At 43.5% G+C, this 14193-nt stretch overlaps 1 protein-coding gene across 2 annotated transcripts; it reads right to left on the bottom strand.

The window, feature by feature from the left end:
* Positions 1–849: 849 nt before the first annotated feature.
* map2k4b (mitogen-activated protein kinase kinase 4b) lies at positions 850–13546 on the bottom strand. Of its 2 annotated transcripts, XM_080021193.1 has the most exons (13): positions 13431–13546; positions 12708–12743; positions 12274–12306; positions 10973–11075; positions 9593–9767; positions 9337–9456; positions 7977–8096; positions 7826–7877; positions 7480–7607; positions 6741–6818; positions 5419–5567; positions 2935–2980; positions 850–2820 (listed from the first exon to the last, which is right to left on the bottom strand). In XM_080021193.1, exons 1-13 carry the CDS (start codon positions 13510–13512, stop codon positions 2707–2709), a joined length of 1236 nt encoding a protein of 411 aa, XP_079877319.1. In that variant the 5' UTR covers positions 13513–13546; the 3' UTR covers positions 850–2706. The 2 variants fall into 2 exon arrangements, with proteins under 2 accessions (XP_079877319.1, XP_079877320.1); XM_080021194.1 differs by lacking the exon at positions 12274–12306.
* Positions 13547–14193: the final 647 nt, after the last annotated feature.

Genomic DNA, 14193 nt, shown 5'->3' with positions numbered 1-14193 from the left:
GAAAAAACAATTCAGTCGCTTCCATAAAGGAAAAAAAAAACAACAAAAAAAAAAAAAAAACACATCTCTTAAAAATGCAAGGCGTGAACGAAAACAAAAAATTCATTTCTTAAATAACTTTTTTTTTTTTTTTTTTCCTCTCGTGAAAAACATGAAGCACAAATGTCCATTGCAAGCACTTGTGAATAAGAAAATGTAATATATTGATTTCTTTACTGTGAATACTGCACATGACAGCTTTAAACCCGCACCCCGGCCTCGAGGTTAACGTGCTCATTGGTGGTCTCTTCCAGCCTTAAGGAAACACATGTGCACACGTGCTTTTGTTGTTGTCGAACACGAAACCTGTACATTTAGAGCGACGTGCCTTAAACATTTTGTACGTGTCCCGTCTCAATTTGTATCCTCCTGACCAAACGCCCCCGCCTGCCATATCTTATGATGTAAACCCTTGCACTTCTTAGATGTTTTTTTTTGTTTTTTGTGGTTTTTTTTATTAGTTACGTATAATTGCGTCCGACCTCTTGAGTATATGCCAAACTTTACATTTCTTTTACCTTCTTTCGGACCCTTGTTATTTTGACCGTCCAGAAAGATGGGAAGTACTTTTTTTTTTTTATGCTGCAGGGTTGGATGTGGGATTGTTTTTTCCTAATCGATTGGGGGGGAAAATCACTTCTGACAGAAGCTTCATTGTTGCTTTGCCACAGACTTGCTTTACTCCAGTATGTGTCCACACTCCTGTATATTATAGAGAAACGAGCAATAAACGTATCACCGCAAACTCATTCGCGCACTGACCTCATTTATTTACGGAGAACACAATAAAAACGCGGCGTCCTTTCGGAGTCTTTTCAATGTGAGCTTTATTTTTGACCCTGGATAAAGATACAATATAATACTCAATCGCCCTTATCTTATAATCTAATATGAACATTCTAGTACATTGCAATTTATACAACACGTTCTCCTCCTTGAGATGTGGATTCACCCGGTGGAAGGTAGCGAGGGCAGAGCGGCCGCGGTGGGGGATGGCGTCGTCCGGCGGGAGAGCGCGACAGAAAGGAAGAAACCGAACAAAATGAACCGACGCAATTGTCTCTCCGTCTACAGAAGCGAACGTTGTCCGCTCCACAATCTGAGTCCATCAAAGTGTGATGCCCACACCGCTCTGCGACGGCCGCTACGTACAAAGAAAATCCCAGTGACCCGCCATGCGAGGGGGTGTCTTGCGCCATTTTGACAAGCCCACATTACATGACCCCCCCCCCCCCCACAACCCATCCTTAATTTTATTTATTTTTTTTCTTATTTCTTTCTTCAAAAAAAGAAATAAAAATACTAAAGCGATCATTTGGTTACCTAGCCAACCACCGACACGAGTTACAGGGCTTATGCTAAACACCAAAAGTGAGCACGAGTCACACCGGCCTGTTGGCCTGGCGGCTCCGGGACGCAGGGAGCAAGCACAAGGGTGATGGAGGCAGGGATCTCGAGGGGCCAAGGCAAAGATGGAGGAAAGCGGGTGAACGCGAGGACCGCGGAGACGCGGCGGAGCCCGCGGTCTCGGCGTGGAGGGGGGAGCGCGGTGAGCTCAAAGGGGCGTCTCGGCGGTCGGCGCGGGATGAACGCTCCCCGCTCTGCGCCGCCCCCTCGTCACGGATCCGGATACGGTGACGGTTCCCTTCGAGGGAAGGCCCCCGCGCACGACGGCAACACCACCGCACGCCGCTCGCTTGCTCTCTCGCTCTCTCTCTCCATTTGTGGAATGAGCCTCGACGCCAAGAAAAGCGACAGGGTGCGGGGGAGTTTTGCCGTGGAACGCGTGGGTGTTTTCCCGGTGGTGGATCAAGACCAAATCCCCCACGGACATTTTTGTTGTTTGTTTTTAAAGAAGGAAAAGTAAAGCCACGCAACCGACCGCCCGCTTCCAGAGAACGTATGTATGAATGTGTGTGTGTGTGTGTGTGTATATAATATATATATTTGTTGCATACTCATTTATTTTCCATGAGGGAAGGTGCGTGATAAGTGTGTTTAGACAGTAGGTCGACAATGCAGAGGTGATCACACACACACACACACACACACACACACAGACAGACACACACACACACACACACACACACACACACACACACACACACACACACACACACACACACACACACACACACACACACACACACACACACACACACACACACACCAATGTACAATCCAGTAGGTTGTTATTTTTGTTCATACGCCACTAGAATCAGCTCTCAACATTTTATTTGGTTCTGTATTTGTGTACTTATTGTTTAACTACATATATTGTAATGTTTATGCAACATCCTTTTTTTCCCCCCTCACCTGAAGAGATGAGCATTGCATGTTACACCTTCAAGTGTTGCTTCCTGAAGATGGATTATTTTACACTTCATTACTGACAATAAATGAGGTGGAGGCTTAAGAGTGTGTTTATTATTATTACTATAATACTAATAATAATAATAATAATAATAATAATATCAATATCAATAAGATCATCTCATTGCACCGGGCAATTTGGAATTTCTTTTGTTTCATTCTTTGGAACGTGACCAAACAAGGTGATCCTAGTGACCTTTGCTTCTGACAACTAGGACACATGCATGGCATGTCGCTAAGCTTGGTGACCCCACTCCCCCTGCTCCGCCCAACACCGCCGCCACCCTCGCTCCGTCAGTCCACGTACATGGGGGACATGGGAGAGGTAGGGATCTGATCCAGGATGCGGCACACATAGCTGGCGACGTCCACAAAGCGCTCCTCGTACATCAGGATGAACGAGTGTTTCTGGAACGCAAGGTCAAAAGGTCAACAAAGGACACCCACGGAGAAGCATAACAGCACAGAAAATGAAAGCGCATTTTTTGCGGTTTGATAATAACAATAATAATAATAACTCACCAGGAGCTCCTTGTACTTTGGCCTTTTCGATTCATCCTTTGTAAGGCTGGTTTGGAAAGGGAAGAAGGAAATGATTCAAAAGGAAAACTCTAAACAAAATGCTGAGGTTCAGTGTATGAACGGCCATCAACCAGCAGGGGGCAGTAAAGACGAGTCACGTGAGTCAACTGAATGTATTGCTTGTAATGCTTTAAATCAAAGGATAGTAAGGAGAAAAAAAAACTGTATGAATGAAAAAAAAAATACTCATTTATACTAAACATGTAGATAAGTACTGATACAGTATAATAGACCAGACTCTGCTCAGTATTAGGTTTTTGCCAAAAACCAGAAAGGCCCAGAAAAGCACCATTACACTTTACAAACTGTGCTTCTCTCCTTTAGGCACGTGAAGAGAGGACCTGAGGGTGTCGACAATCCATCCCACTGGATTTAATAACGTTTGATAACGGCGCATCGATGCAGAGGCTACCGTATGGATACGGCAGCAAATGCTGTGACGGCAGTCTGGAAAAAGAAGCATCACCTATGGTGCAGTGCACGGTAAAGCTCATGGGTGGGAGCAAAGGCCAATCCACACGACACAGACGCCACATGTCTCAATTAACCTAGAGATGTGCGCATTTGGGGGTCTCTTCCAGCCTGACGGAAACACACGTGCACACCTGCTTTTCTTGTTGTTGAACACAAAACCTGTACATTTAGAGCGACGTGCCTTAAATTTGGTACGAGTCCCGTCTCATTTGTACTCTCCTGACCAAATGCTCTGCCTGCCATACCTTATGAAGCAAACCCTTGAACTTGTTAGATGGTTTTTTTGTTTTTCTTTTTAACTGGTGACGTATAATTACGTCTGACCTCTTGAGCATTTGCCAAACTTTATATTTCTTTTACCTTTTTTCGGACCCATGTTATTTCGAAAGCCCCGAAGCCGCTTAAAAGTTGCAAAGAAAAGAGCCCCCCGCTGTCTGTTATACCAACGCTGCATGCCCCGCTGTGCCACGACGCTCGTGTCCAAGCAACCGACTCGGCAGCTACGAGGGACATTGAAAACGCCGTCTCCTGGGAAGAGATAGCACTACATCCACGCTTTGAGGCACTGCCCTTCATGGAAGAAGAGAAAAGACAGGACACCGACACCACCATGGCAGCAGAGGCAGCGCACATTTATCAGGTGAGGGTGAATTAACCTGAATGAGAAAACTTATTTACGTTTAGTTTTACCACGTTTAGTTTATGTGTTTTCGCTCGTAAAACAAAACTACCTTTTTCACTTGACCTTGCTACAACAGGTTGTGCAGTGTAAATTAATGATATATCTATACAACTGTGACTCATCTTGTGTATTTAAAAATTGTTGAATGGGCTTGGTTACAGGTGGAATTGTATGTTCTGATTTCAGAAGAACCAGAACTGTGTGCCAGAACAAGAAGAGGCTGAAACTGGTTCTTCCCCACCCTGCAAGAGAAGAAAGGACTCCACCTTTGCTCTCGCAGATTTTTTTGGAGGGACCTTTTCCATTCCCAAAGGGACAGGACTCCGCTATGTCACTACATGATCAGGCAGTGGATGAAACCAAGAAATACAAAGAGGCAGAGCCATTGGATCATGCTAGGGATCAACTCAGTTGGTGGAGGGAGCACCAGGCTGCTTCCCCCTTACTGTCTAACTTAGCTAGAAATACCCTCTGCATCCCAGGTACAGGTGTAGCCGCAGAGAGGGTGTTCTCCACCACTGGAGACGTGGTTAAGCCTTAGCTGCCCGTACAGGGCTATTTTTAAGTTTGTTAAAACTGTTTTATGTATTTTCTTTTATTGATATAAAAGAACAGGTATGTCAGGTGGCCATTCTTACAGCAAGTATAAGTGCACTTAAAGTCAAGTGAAACCAGAATATTATTGTTGCATCAACACAACACAAAAGGGGATTTTAAGTTTAAAAATGTAAGAATATTTTATTTGCATTGATTATTAACTCTCAGATTAGAAACAGAATATTTTATTTTACTTTTAAGATTTTTTTGGGCCTGAACTGTAATTAAGTTGTGTGATCCTTCAGGCTTCGCTATTATACAGAAGAATAAAGAACAGCTTAAGTACAGTTTAAGTAAACTCTGTGGAGGACATGTTCATTATTAGGGCTCCAGATATTCCTCCATTATTTCATTCAAATTTGTATGCTTTATTATTTTTGATATTCAAATATATTCTAAATTTTAATGCTCAAATTTAGAACTGGAGTGAGGGGGGCTTACGCACAGTTCCATAGCTCCGAGTGATCTTTGTATTTAATTTACTCCGTTTCCTACTGCGGAGAAGATCGCAGATGACACCTGAAGAAATCCCACCCGGGTTCTCACGGCCTATTGCCAAATGCCCCGCAGCCCGGCACAGTACGCGAGCCGGTGCAGTAGCAGTATTTCCCTGAGAGAGACGTCTACTGTGTGTCACTTTACAGTACAGCATTTTAGGCGGCAAGGCTTACCATAGGTTAACAAAGTTTATGAATTTGGGAGAGAACTCCCGCTCTTCTGAGTTGCTGAGCTGAGGTGGCTCTCCTTTAACAACTTGTGTGAGTTGATCGAAGACGCTGTTCCACTTGGGGTAGGGAAACCGCCCGGTGGCCAGCTCGTACTGAACACAAACAAAAAGCAGGGCAACGTTTGAGAGGTTCGCCCACTCATTTGACAACTTCTCACTCACATTTGCTCAAATGTTAAGCGGACGGGTTGACTGTTTTCAACCAAGATACTATTAAAATGATAGTTCTGACCATGTATTACCCTCACCCAACACTTAAATATTGAGAAATTTACCACTCGGCTGCAGCTCCTCATTGTCTTTGAATGCAGTCCAATGGGGCAAACGTTTACGCATTAAAGAAAATGTACATCTCCCTGGAAACGCACATCATCTTATCTGTGCTGAGTGTTTATCTGTGTTCATCTGTGTCGACTGTAACAGAAACATCACACGTTATTTCAAACTAGTTTTTGCAATTGCCGCGGTACATCCAGAGTGTAATGGCAGCTACAGCCGGTTGCCAGTAGGAAGCGGTGCAACTTCCTGTTTCTACTACCTTACATTTGCGCGGATGTAGAGGGGAAAAAAAAAGAGCTAAATTGTGGTCGTGCAAAAAGAGTCAATACAACCCTTAAAAAACCTGATCAATTGCACAGTTTACAATATATGATGTAAGACTGGGCGATTGGACGAATACATTGGCAACCGGCGATTGAGTCCATTGGCGGCTGTTTTTGTTTTGGTTGATTTATTTCATTTTGCAAATTTAATGACCTGTAAAGCGCAATTCAAAGCGAACAGGATCTTGTATTCCGCTTTGCTGCATTAACCACATCCAGTGCTTTTCTCCCCGTCTGGAGATATCCTCATTAAGACTAAATAAATCACCACCAAGCCGGGATGGCTCCTTTCTCCAGGATAATTACATGATTTGATCCTTTTATTTTGCTCCTCCGTTCTTTCTTCTTTGTTATCAGATTTTATTGAGCGGCCGAAAAAAATGTAAAAGGAAAAAAATAAAATATAAATACGCCTAATAAAGCGATTGTTTTAACTGAACCTCTGTGCTGCGGCCAGTGAGAACCGGTGCCACCCGCCCCCCGCATGGGGAATATACTGACAATCGCTCCAGTAGGAAGTTTTTAACATATCGCCAGACCCTAATATGATGAGACCTAACATGATAAGAAGACCTTGGTTGAAAAGTGGTGAGAAGACAATTATTCTAAAGGCTCAGTTAAGTTAAAGGTTTCAGTGTTTCAGGGGACAAATTATTTCACCTACCAGGGTGATTCCCAGGCTCCAAACATCAGAGCGAACATCGTAGCCTTGTCTGGAAGCGCTGGGGTCTATCCTCTCCGGCTGGAACCACAACAAAATGGGAATAAAAGCCTCCAGCGACGCACAGTATCATTTGATTTATTTTTATTTATTCTAATCCAAATGTAAAAAACCCCAAGGGATGACAGAGATTCACTCTGTTGTTCATAGGCCAAATCAAGGTCCAGGAAAATTCTCCCAACTCTATCCAATAACTGGATGGAAAGGGTCTTCACGGTCAACAGCCTTTCAAGTCAGGCGTGTCAGTAGAGTTTTATATGAGTTAGGAAGCAGTGCTACTTATCGGTGGCCAAACTTGTATTCCGCTAAGATTTGCCACGAGCTTTCACGGTGTTACTTTACACTAGTCAGGGCTATTTTTAAAGCACAATTTCGGGGAAGAACCTAAATTGTGAAATTAAATTGTTAATTCAGCAATTATCGATAAGGGATTAGATCACGCTTTGGCGGTGCCCTTTTGTTCGACCATGGCGGACAGAACCCTTTAGGCTCCTCATTCAGAACTAACCATGGGCATGTCAACTTTGATGTGTATTAGGGAACGAAATCATTAACTCAATGTTGCTCCTGCGTTGTGACTAAGCCATTTTAGTTACCTGCACCGCATGGACACAGGGATGCCCAGGACAGCTTTACTCCGTACAGTCAAATATATAAATCATTCTGAGTGCAGTCTGTTTACCGCCATGTAAGGTCTGCAACCCGCATCTCGGGTCTTTGCTATTGAATCCACCAGCTGGCCGCTGATTCCAAAGTCACAGAGCTTGATGTTCCCCTTTCGGTCCATCAGGATGTTGGAAGGCTTGATGTCTGCAACGATTAGACGAGACAGCACGAGTTAACAAATACTTTACACCGACATGAAACAGAGCATCATCAGGTCATCACAGTCTTCCTTCCTCGAGAAGGATATTTGGTCCGTGGACGTGGCGGAACATGAAAATAACATGCAGTGAAACATTTACCCATCCCTATATCGCATTATAATGAACTAACAATGACCAAAAATAAATAAAAAATAAACATACCTCTGTGGATTATTTTCAAGTTTTCTTTTAAGTGGTTCAGTGCTTTAACGGTCTGTTGGGGACAAAACAACAGACCCTCACACGTTATATTCAATTCATGTTATGAAGGCATAAATATGACACAGTAAAAATTTTAAAAGCATCTACTCACTGCTAATGTTATTTTGCCTAGTATTTCCTCAGGAATGACGTCATCTAATGCACAATATACATATTTGTAGAATTTGTCAAATGAGGTAGACATTAGCTCCATACAGATCCAGCAGTCACCCTGAAACATAGAAGTGATTATCAGTCACAGAAAACGTTGATGCAGCTTTACTATGGGCTGTTAAAACTGTGATAAGAAATGATGGGTGGGACAATTTTTCATTTCCAATCCGATACAGCAACCTTAAGTATCTTTAAATATCGATCCAACCTTTTGTCGAAAACAAATATCAAAATCAAATATAACTTAAAAGTGAAACTCTGCCAAACTCAATTCTATGCATTAAGATAATAACAATCTGCAAGAGCTTTATCCTGTTTGTTGTGAAATTTCCCCATGACTCAATGTTGACATCGCATTTGTGTGGGTGCATTGCATGTGTTACTGCTGCACGCTGTGCAGCAGTAACACACTACTAGGGCTGCTCGATTATGGCAAAAATCATAATCATGATCTTTTCAACCAATACTGACATCAGAATGATTTAATACCATTAATCTTTGACTTTGGAAACATTGAGCATTTATTGAACTTTTACAAAAAAAATGATTTTGACAGTGTGTTAATTATTGTTTATTTTTTACTATGGAACAAAAATAGAACACGGAACAGTCACTGAGTTCCAATAAAATAGAAAATGGGACTGTCACCAAGTTTCAGTAGAATTCAACCTGTTACTCTCACTGAGTTTTAGTAGGACCCAACATATAACTAACGTGGAAATATCCAGTTCAAACTTCAAATGAAAGTCTCTTTCACTTTTACTTGAAAACCTAACTTTCTATTATATTTATATGGTACTTTCCATTCCAAAATAAGTTGCAATCATTGCAAAAAAAATAAAAAATAAAAACCATCAATGACCAACTCTTCTCGCGCTCGTTCACTGAAAGCCCTCCTTCGCTCAAGAGGCATTAAACCAACTGAATCAATTTGAACGGCTCGTTTTACCGATTGACTCATCAAACTACCAGAGCAGACGCTCAGCTGCAGCGACAGCGATAGATACACAGTCTGCACAACTTCGGAATATTGTTTTGGCTGAGCAGAGCTTGCATTCCATTGTATTTTTATCTCCTTTGTTTGCCTTGAAGTACCTCCAAAAAGCCGTCATTTTCTTACACACTATATTTTTCAATCTCTGAGACTCTTTTTGAAATATGATTTAAAATAATAAACAGCCCTAAGTCAACCTGATTAATTGCAAATGGTACTGCACTGTTGTATATAACATTTTGGAAACAAATTAATCAAACTGTTAGTACAAAATAGTGCAACCTTGTAAGTGTGCTTCACAGACCTCTCTGAAGAGGGCACCGTAGAACTGAACGATATAGAGACAGTCACTACTCCTCATCACCACGTCCAAGTCCATAAGCAGCTGCTTCTGCTCCTTCTCATCCACGGTGGACCTGATCCTCTGTGGGTAAAAATAAAACAAGGGAATGTTTCAATTTTTAGCCACAGGTGGTGAGGAGGAGAATGTATGTTTGGATGACTGTGAGGGAATGTCTGGTGGGAAAATACCAGAGACACCACCTAGTCTCGCCAATCACCTTGACGGCCATGATCTGGCCCGTTGGTTTGTGGACCATCTTGTTGACAGAGCCATAGGCCCCTCGTCCGATCTCCCCCAGGTCCCTGAGGTCCTCCGCTGTGAAGTCGCAATGTTCCTCCGGAGAGATCTTTAGCTTTCCCGACGACTCGATGCTGTGCGTCCGAAGACGTTCACTGCCAGCGAAAAAATAGCAAGGAGGAAATTAAGAGAAGGGAAGGGAGAAGAAACGAGGACAGCATAGGGCAGAGAGAGCCAACACGCATAATAGATGAATGCTGCTGCGGTTAATAATTGATCGCCAATCCCTGAGCCTCACCACTTCAGAAACACTTAAGAAATGTCTTAATTTGTTGCTGTTCACTTAGAGGATATGGAAAGAGGGATGGGTACTGGGAACAGGGCCAATGTGGCACCAATTTCTGATTGCTCAGCATCAAAGGAGTTTAGTGGTGACTAAACTCCTGGACAAACTGCGCTGCTATCAGTATTTCACTGTCACCTTAACTTAAATTCACTTCACTTTAATTTAATTGGACGTGATTTGTTGGGGGTGAGGTTGAAACGCTAAAAAGTGCAATTTCTGCAGGAAAACTGTTTCTTGGGTAATACCAGCAACCTCATGAAACACCTACAAGTACAACATGGCTAAAATATAAAGCAGTGCTGTTGCTGCTACGCCATAATGCAGCCTGCTCCCTCTGAAGCTCACGACTTCTAAAAGTGCTCTCCCCTCCACCTGGTCAGGAAGATAACACCCATTATCAGGTGAAGTCTATTAGATATTAACTTCTGGTTAAAGCAAAGTCAGTGTCAGTTTTAATTTTTTTTTTTTTTCACTTATTTTTTTAATTCATCAATATTTGCTACTGAATGCCACAGAATGATTTCATACTCAACAGTATCGATGCAATTCAGTTGATGCTAGGCTTAGTGTGCGATCGTGCAAAATTCCAAACGGCGATCGCCGGGAGGCAGCAACTGCCGATTTACAATTCTATCAGGAACGGGGGGTGCACCCACAGAACGTAATATGATGGGGCAGTGGTCTCACCGTTACAGAAGAACAGGATTTATCATAAATTTTCAATGCTCAGAATTTTCCTGGTGGATAGAAAAAAAATCGTCTGTGATTAATGTCAATCGGCGATCGACGGACTTGATTGCCGTTTTAATTGTCATTCTGCCAAAGCCTAGTGGATGCCATAGAAATATTGCATTTCAACACCCGGTCCCAGTGCCAACGTTGAGATATCTCAGGTGGCGTTTATGTACTTCTCCAAAGAAAATCTCAACTAAAGCAAAAACAGAATAGCATTCATAGTCCCGGACACTCCCACGAAGCGAACCCAACAAGCAGTAAACAACAGCAGCTACTTACATGTGTGGATTCTGGAAAGACGGGGCAGGTGGGTTGAGGGGAAGCCTGGAGGCTGGTTTCACAGGAGGATTGGCGAAATTCAGCTTCAGGGCTCTGCGTTTACCTGTCAAGGTATAGAGAAATGCAAAATTCCCACACCATAGCACAACACAGCACACTTTGTGAATAAAATTTAAAAAAAAAACACTGCAATAGAATTGTCACTTATAGATGATGTGAAGCATACAAAATATGTTAAAACATCATTCTTATCGTGGTAAAATTCTGTCCCTGCAGACAAATAAGCATTTAATGTACATATTTAAGGCTATGTAGGTATGCTGCAAAACAACTCTGCAAATATGTTGTGGCTTGACCACAACTGAACTTCTTCATGCTGAGAAATCAGTCTATAAAGATCAAACAAAGACTTCAACTTCAATATTCCCTACATTTTCTCAAGATCAAGGGAACACAAAATGCATTTCAAAACACAAGCCAAGAGGTGCAGGGGTCCCCAATGATTAAAAAAGAAATCTATGGTGCCATTGCTTCTGCAAGAACTATCTTTTATCTAAATCAATACTTCTACCAAAGGCTGTTATCATTACTGACTATTACAATGCAAGTCTTCTTCCAGTACCAACCTACATAGTGTATGGTGGCAGAATTGGGAATCCCTGTACAAGACTATTTCACTTGTAACAATTCCCTCAAGAGATCAAAGTGACCCGACACTTACTTAACACTCTAGAAAGTAGGTGTAATGGTTGTTTTGTCATCTAAAAATTTAATCACAGATCAAATGCTGATGCCGGAAGTGTGCAGGAAATGCTAAAGATCTTCAAGGTGAAACTATGAGTAAGTTGTTGAGTCTGTTTTTCCACGCCTGGGTTCATCCAATCCTGAGAGCAGAGTTAAAGAGGCCCCTTAACCTTTAAGCCCAGGTGCAACAAGAAAAGACTTCCTCGCCCATGACTGAGTTTATATTAGTTATGAACAGTGAACAGTGTGGACAGACTCCCCAACTACCAGAGCACCACACAGGCCGTTCCAATAGTATAAAGTGGCTTCCTTTGCTGTTTCATCCAGTTCAATATTAACGCGATGGGTAATCCCATCAGACACCTAGCCCCGCTAACAACAACAGACAAAAACAAAGCCAACTGTCGTTCTCATGCGTCGTCCTTACCTAAACTATTGCAAGCCAGTGCTGATGATTCAAAGACAAAGGGAAAGGATGCCACTTTAAACTACTGAGATGCACCCACAAAGAGAGGAGGTCGGTGTGCTGTGCTATGTGTGCGAGTTCTATTGCTTACTTTGGGGCACTCCAGACAGGCTTATCTGAAACCCTGAAGTAAAGAAAAGACAGTTTACTACATTTTCTTAGGGCTTATTTAAGTGAGGGCTGGGGGTTCCTGTGATTCTAACCATATGCCATCCCATCATGTGTCCTGAAATGCAAATGTATGGCAGGTTACCTCAGAACGGGTCTGATTGGCTGCACTACACAACTACTATAAAAAACCTTGCATATTTAAGTCAAAATGCTTAATCAGACCCACCACAAGTGTTTTGTGACAATAGTGACATTTGCAACTAAATACAACATGCAGACAAAAAATTAAAAGATAAACAATAAGGGAATCTGTCAGTCTTTGGAACATTGCCTGGCTCTGCGACGCTGTAAACCAACCGTCTACTGGACCTATAACAGAAAACTAAAACCTGTAGGAAAGAAAGTGTTAAATACCTGTTTCATTTTGACATCTCCAGCACGTGTTGGTTTCTGCAAGGTTTAGATAAAACATTTAATACTAGAATCGATACTACATAAAACAATCTATATCTGTGGATTATGAATCAGAACATTAATTCAGACATGGTTTCATTGCTACGATGCACCATAAAGCATTGGTGACAGTTCTTACTGAGTATAATCTGTATTTATGTGCACAATTGTTATTGAGTACAACCCGCAAATCACAATTATTAATGAGTATTACCGGCAAAAACATACAAAGTTAATGACAATAACTTGTGTCAACACAATTATAATTTACTATAAGCTGCATATGTTATGTTGTTATGGAGTTATAACCTGGAGGTTGAACGCTCCTCACTGTAGGCCTTATGGGGCTTACAGCAGCTAACCTAAATGTCTCATTACCACCGTATTCTTCAGGAATAACAGGTTATAAAAAAAAATAATAATTAAACCGTGATGTCGTGAAAATATCATTACAGTTTCCCGGAACGACAGAAAACCCCAAACAGGCCTGGCGAGCCACAAGCTGGATGAGATGCTAACTCGTATCCGTGCATTTTAATGTAGCTACAAGCTAAGAGAGGGGCTAACTGCTAGCCATGGAGTTTCCATTGAGCTACACGCTAAGTGCTAGCCGTGTAGTTCCGGAGCTACGAGGCGAGCCCCCAGCAGCTCCGACTCTCGATTTAGAGATATTTCCCCACCTACCTTGCATGCTGCTGTGCGTCTGCGTGTGAAGCTGCTGCGGCGCGGACCCCGCGGCGCCGCTGTCCGCGCTGGGAGACGCCATTGTGCTGTGTGGCCGGGCTCCTTCCAGCAGCCGCTCGCGCTGCAATGCAGAGACCCCACGCGCCTCCTGCGCACGGGACACTGCGCCAGCCGCACGCACGCGCCGGCTGCACCAAAAGCGCGTGGCGGTGCGGAGGGTGGAGGGACTGAGGATGCTGGGGTCGCTGGTGTGGGATCCCTGTGGTGGGCTCACAGGTGTGAGATCCCTGTGGTGGGGTCACAGGTGTAGGATCCCTGTGGTGGGGTCACTGGTGTGGGATCCATGTGGTGGGGTCACTGGGTGGGATCCCTGTGGTGGGCTCACAGGTGTGGGATCCCTGTGGCGGGGTCACAGGTGTAGGATCCCTGTGGTGGGGTCACTGGTGTGGGATCCCTGTGGTGGACTCACAGGTGTGGGATCCATGTGGTGGGGTCACTGGGTGGGATCCCTGTGGTGGGGTCATAGGTGTGGGCTCACAGGTGTGGGATCCCTGTGGCGGGGTCACAGGTGTAGGATCCCTGTGGTGGGGTCACTGGTGTGGGATCCCTGTGGTGGACTCACAGGTGTGGGGTCACTGGGTGGGATCCCTGTGGTGGGGTCACAGGTGTAGGATCCCTGTGGTGGGGTCACTGGTGTGGGATCCCTGTGGTGGGGTCACTGGTGTGGGATCCCTGTGGTGGACTCACAGGTGTGGGATCCATG

Source organism: Zeus faber (assembly GCF_960531495.2).
Source record: "Zeus faber genome assembly, chromosome: 20".
In the NCBI taxonomy this organism is placed as follows: Eukaryota; Metazoa; Chordata; class Actinopteri; order Zeiformes; family Zeidae; genus Zeus; species Zeus faber.
This window is presented reverse-complemented; position numbering and strand designations above follow the sequence as displayed.

Excerpts from the sequence above, each read along its gene's own strand:
- map2k4b (XM_080021193.1), bottom strand. The coding sequence starts at position 13,512 with ATGGCGTCTCCCAGCGCGGACAGCGGCGCCGCGGGGTCCGCGCCGCAG. Across the intron at positions 11,076-12,273 it reads CCTGTCTGGAGTGCCCCAAA|GTAAACGCAGAGCCCTGAAG; the intron begins GTAAGCAATAGA and ends ATACCTTGACAG. Across the intron at positions 7,608-7,825 it reads CTTGAAAATAATCCACAGAG|ACATCAAGCCTTCCAACATC; the intron begins GTATGTTTATTT and ends TAATCGTTGCAG.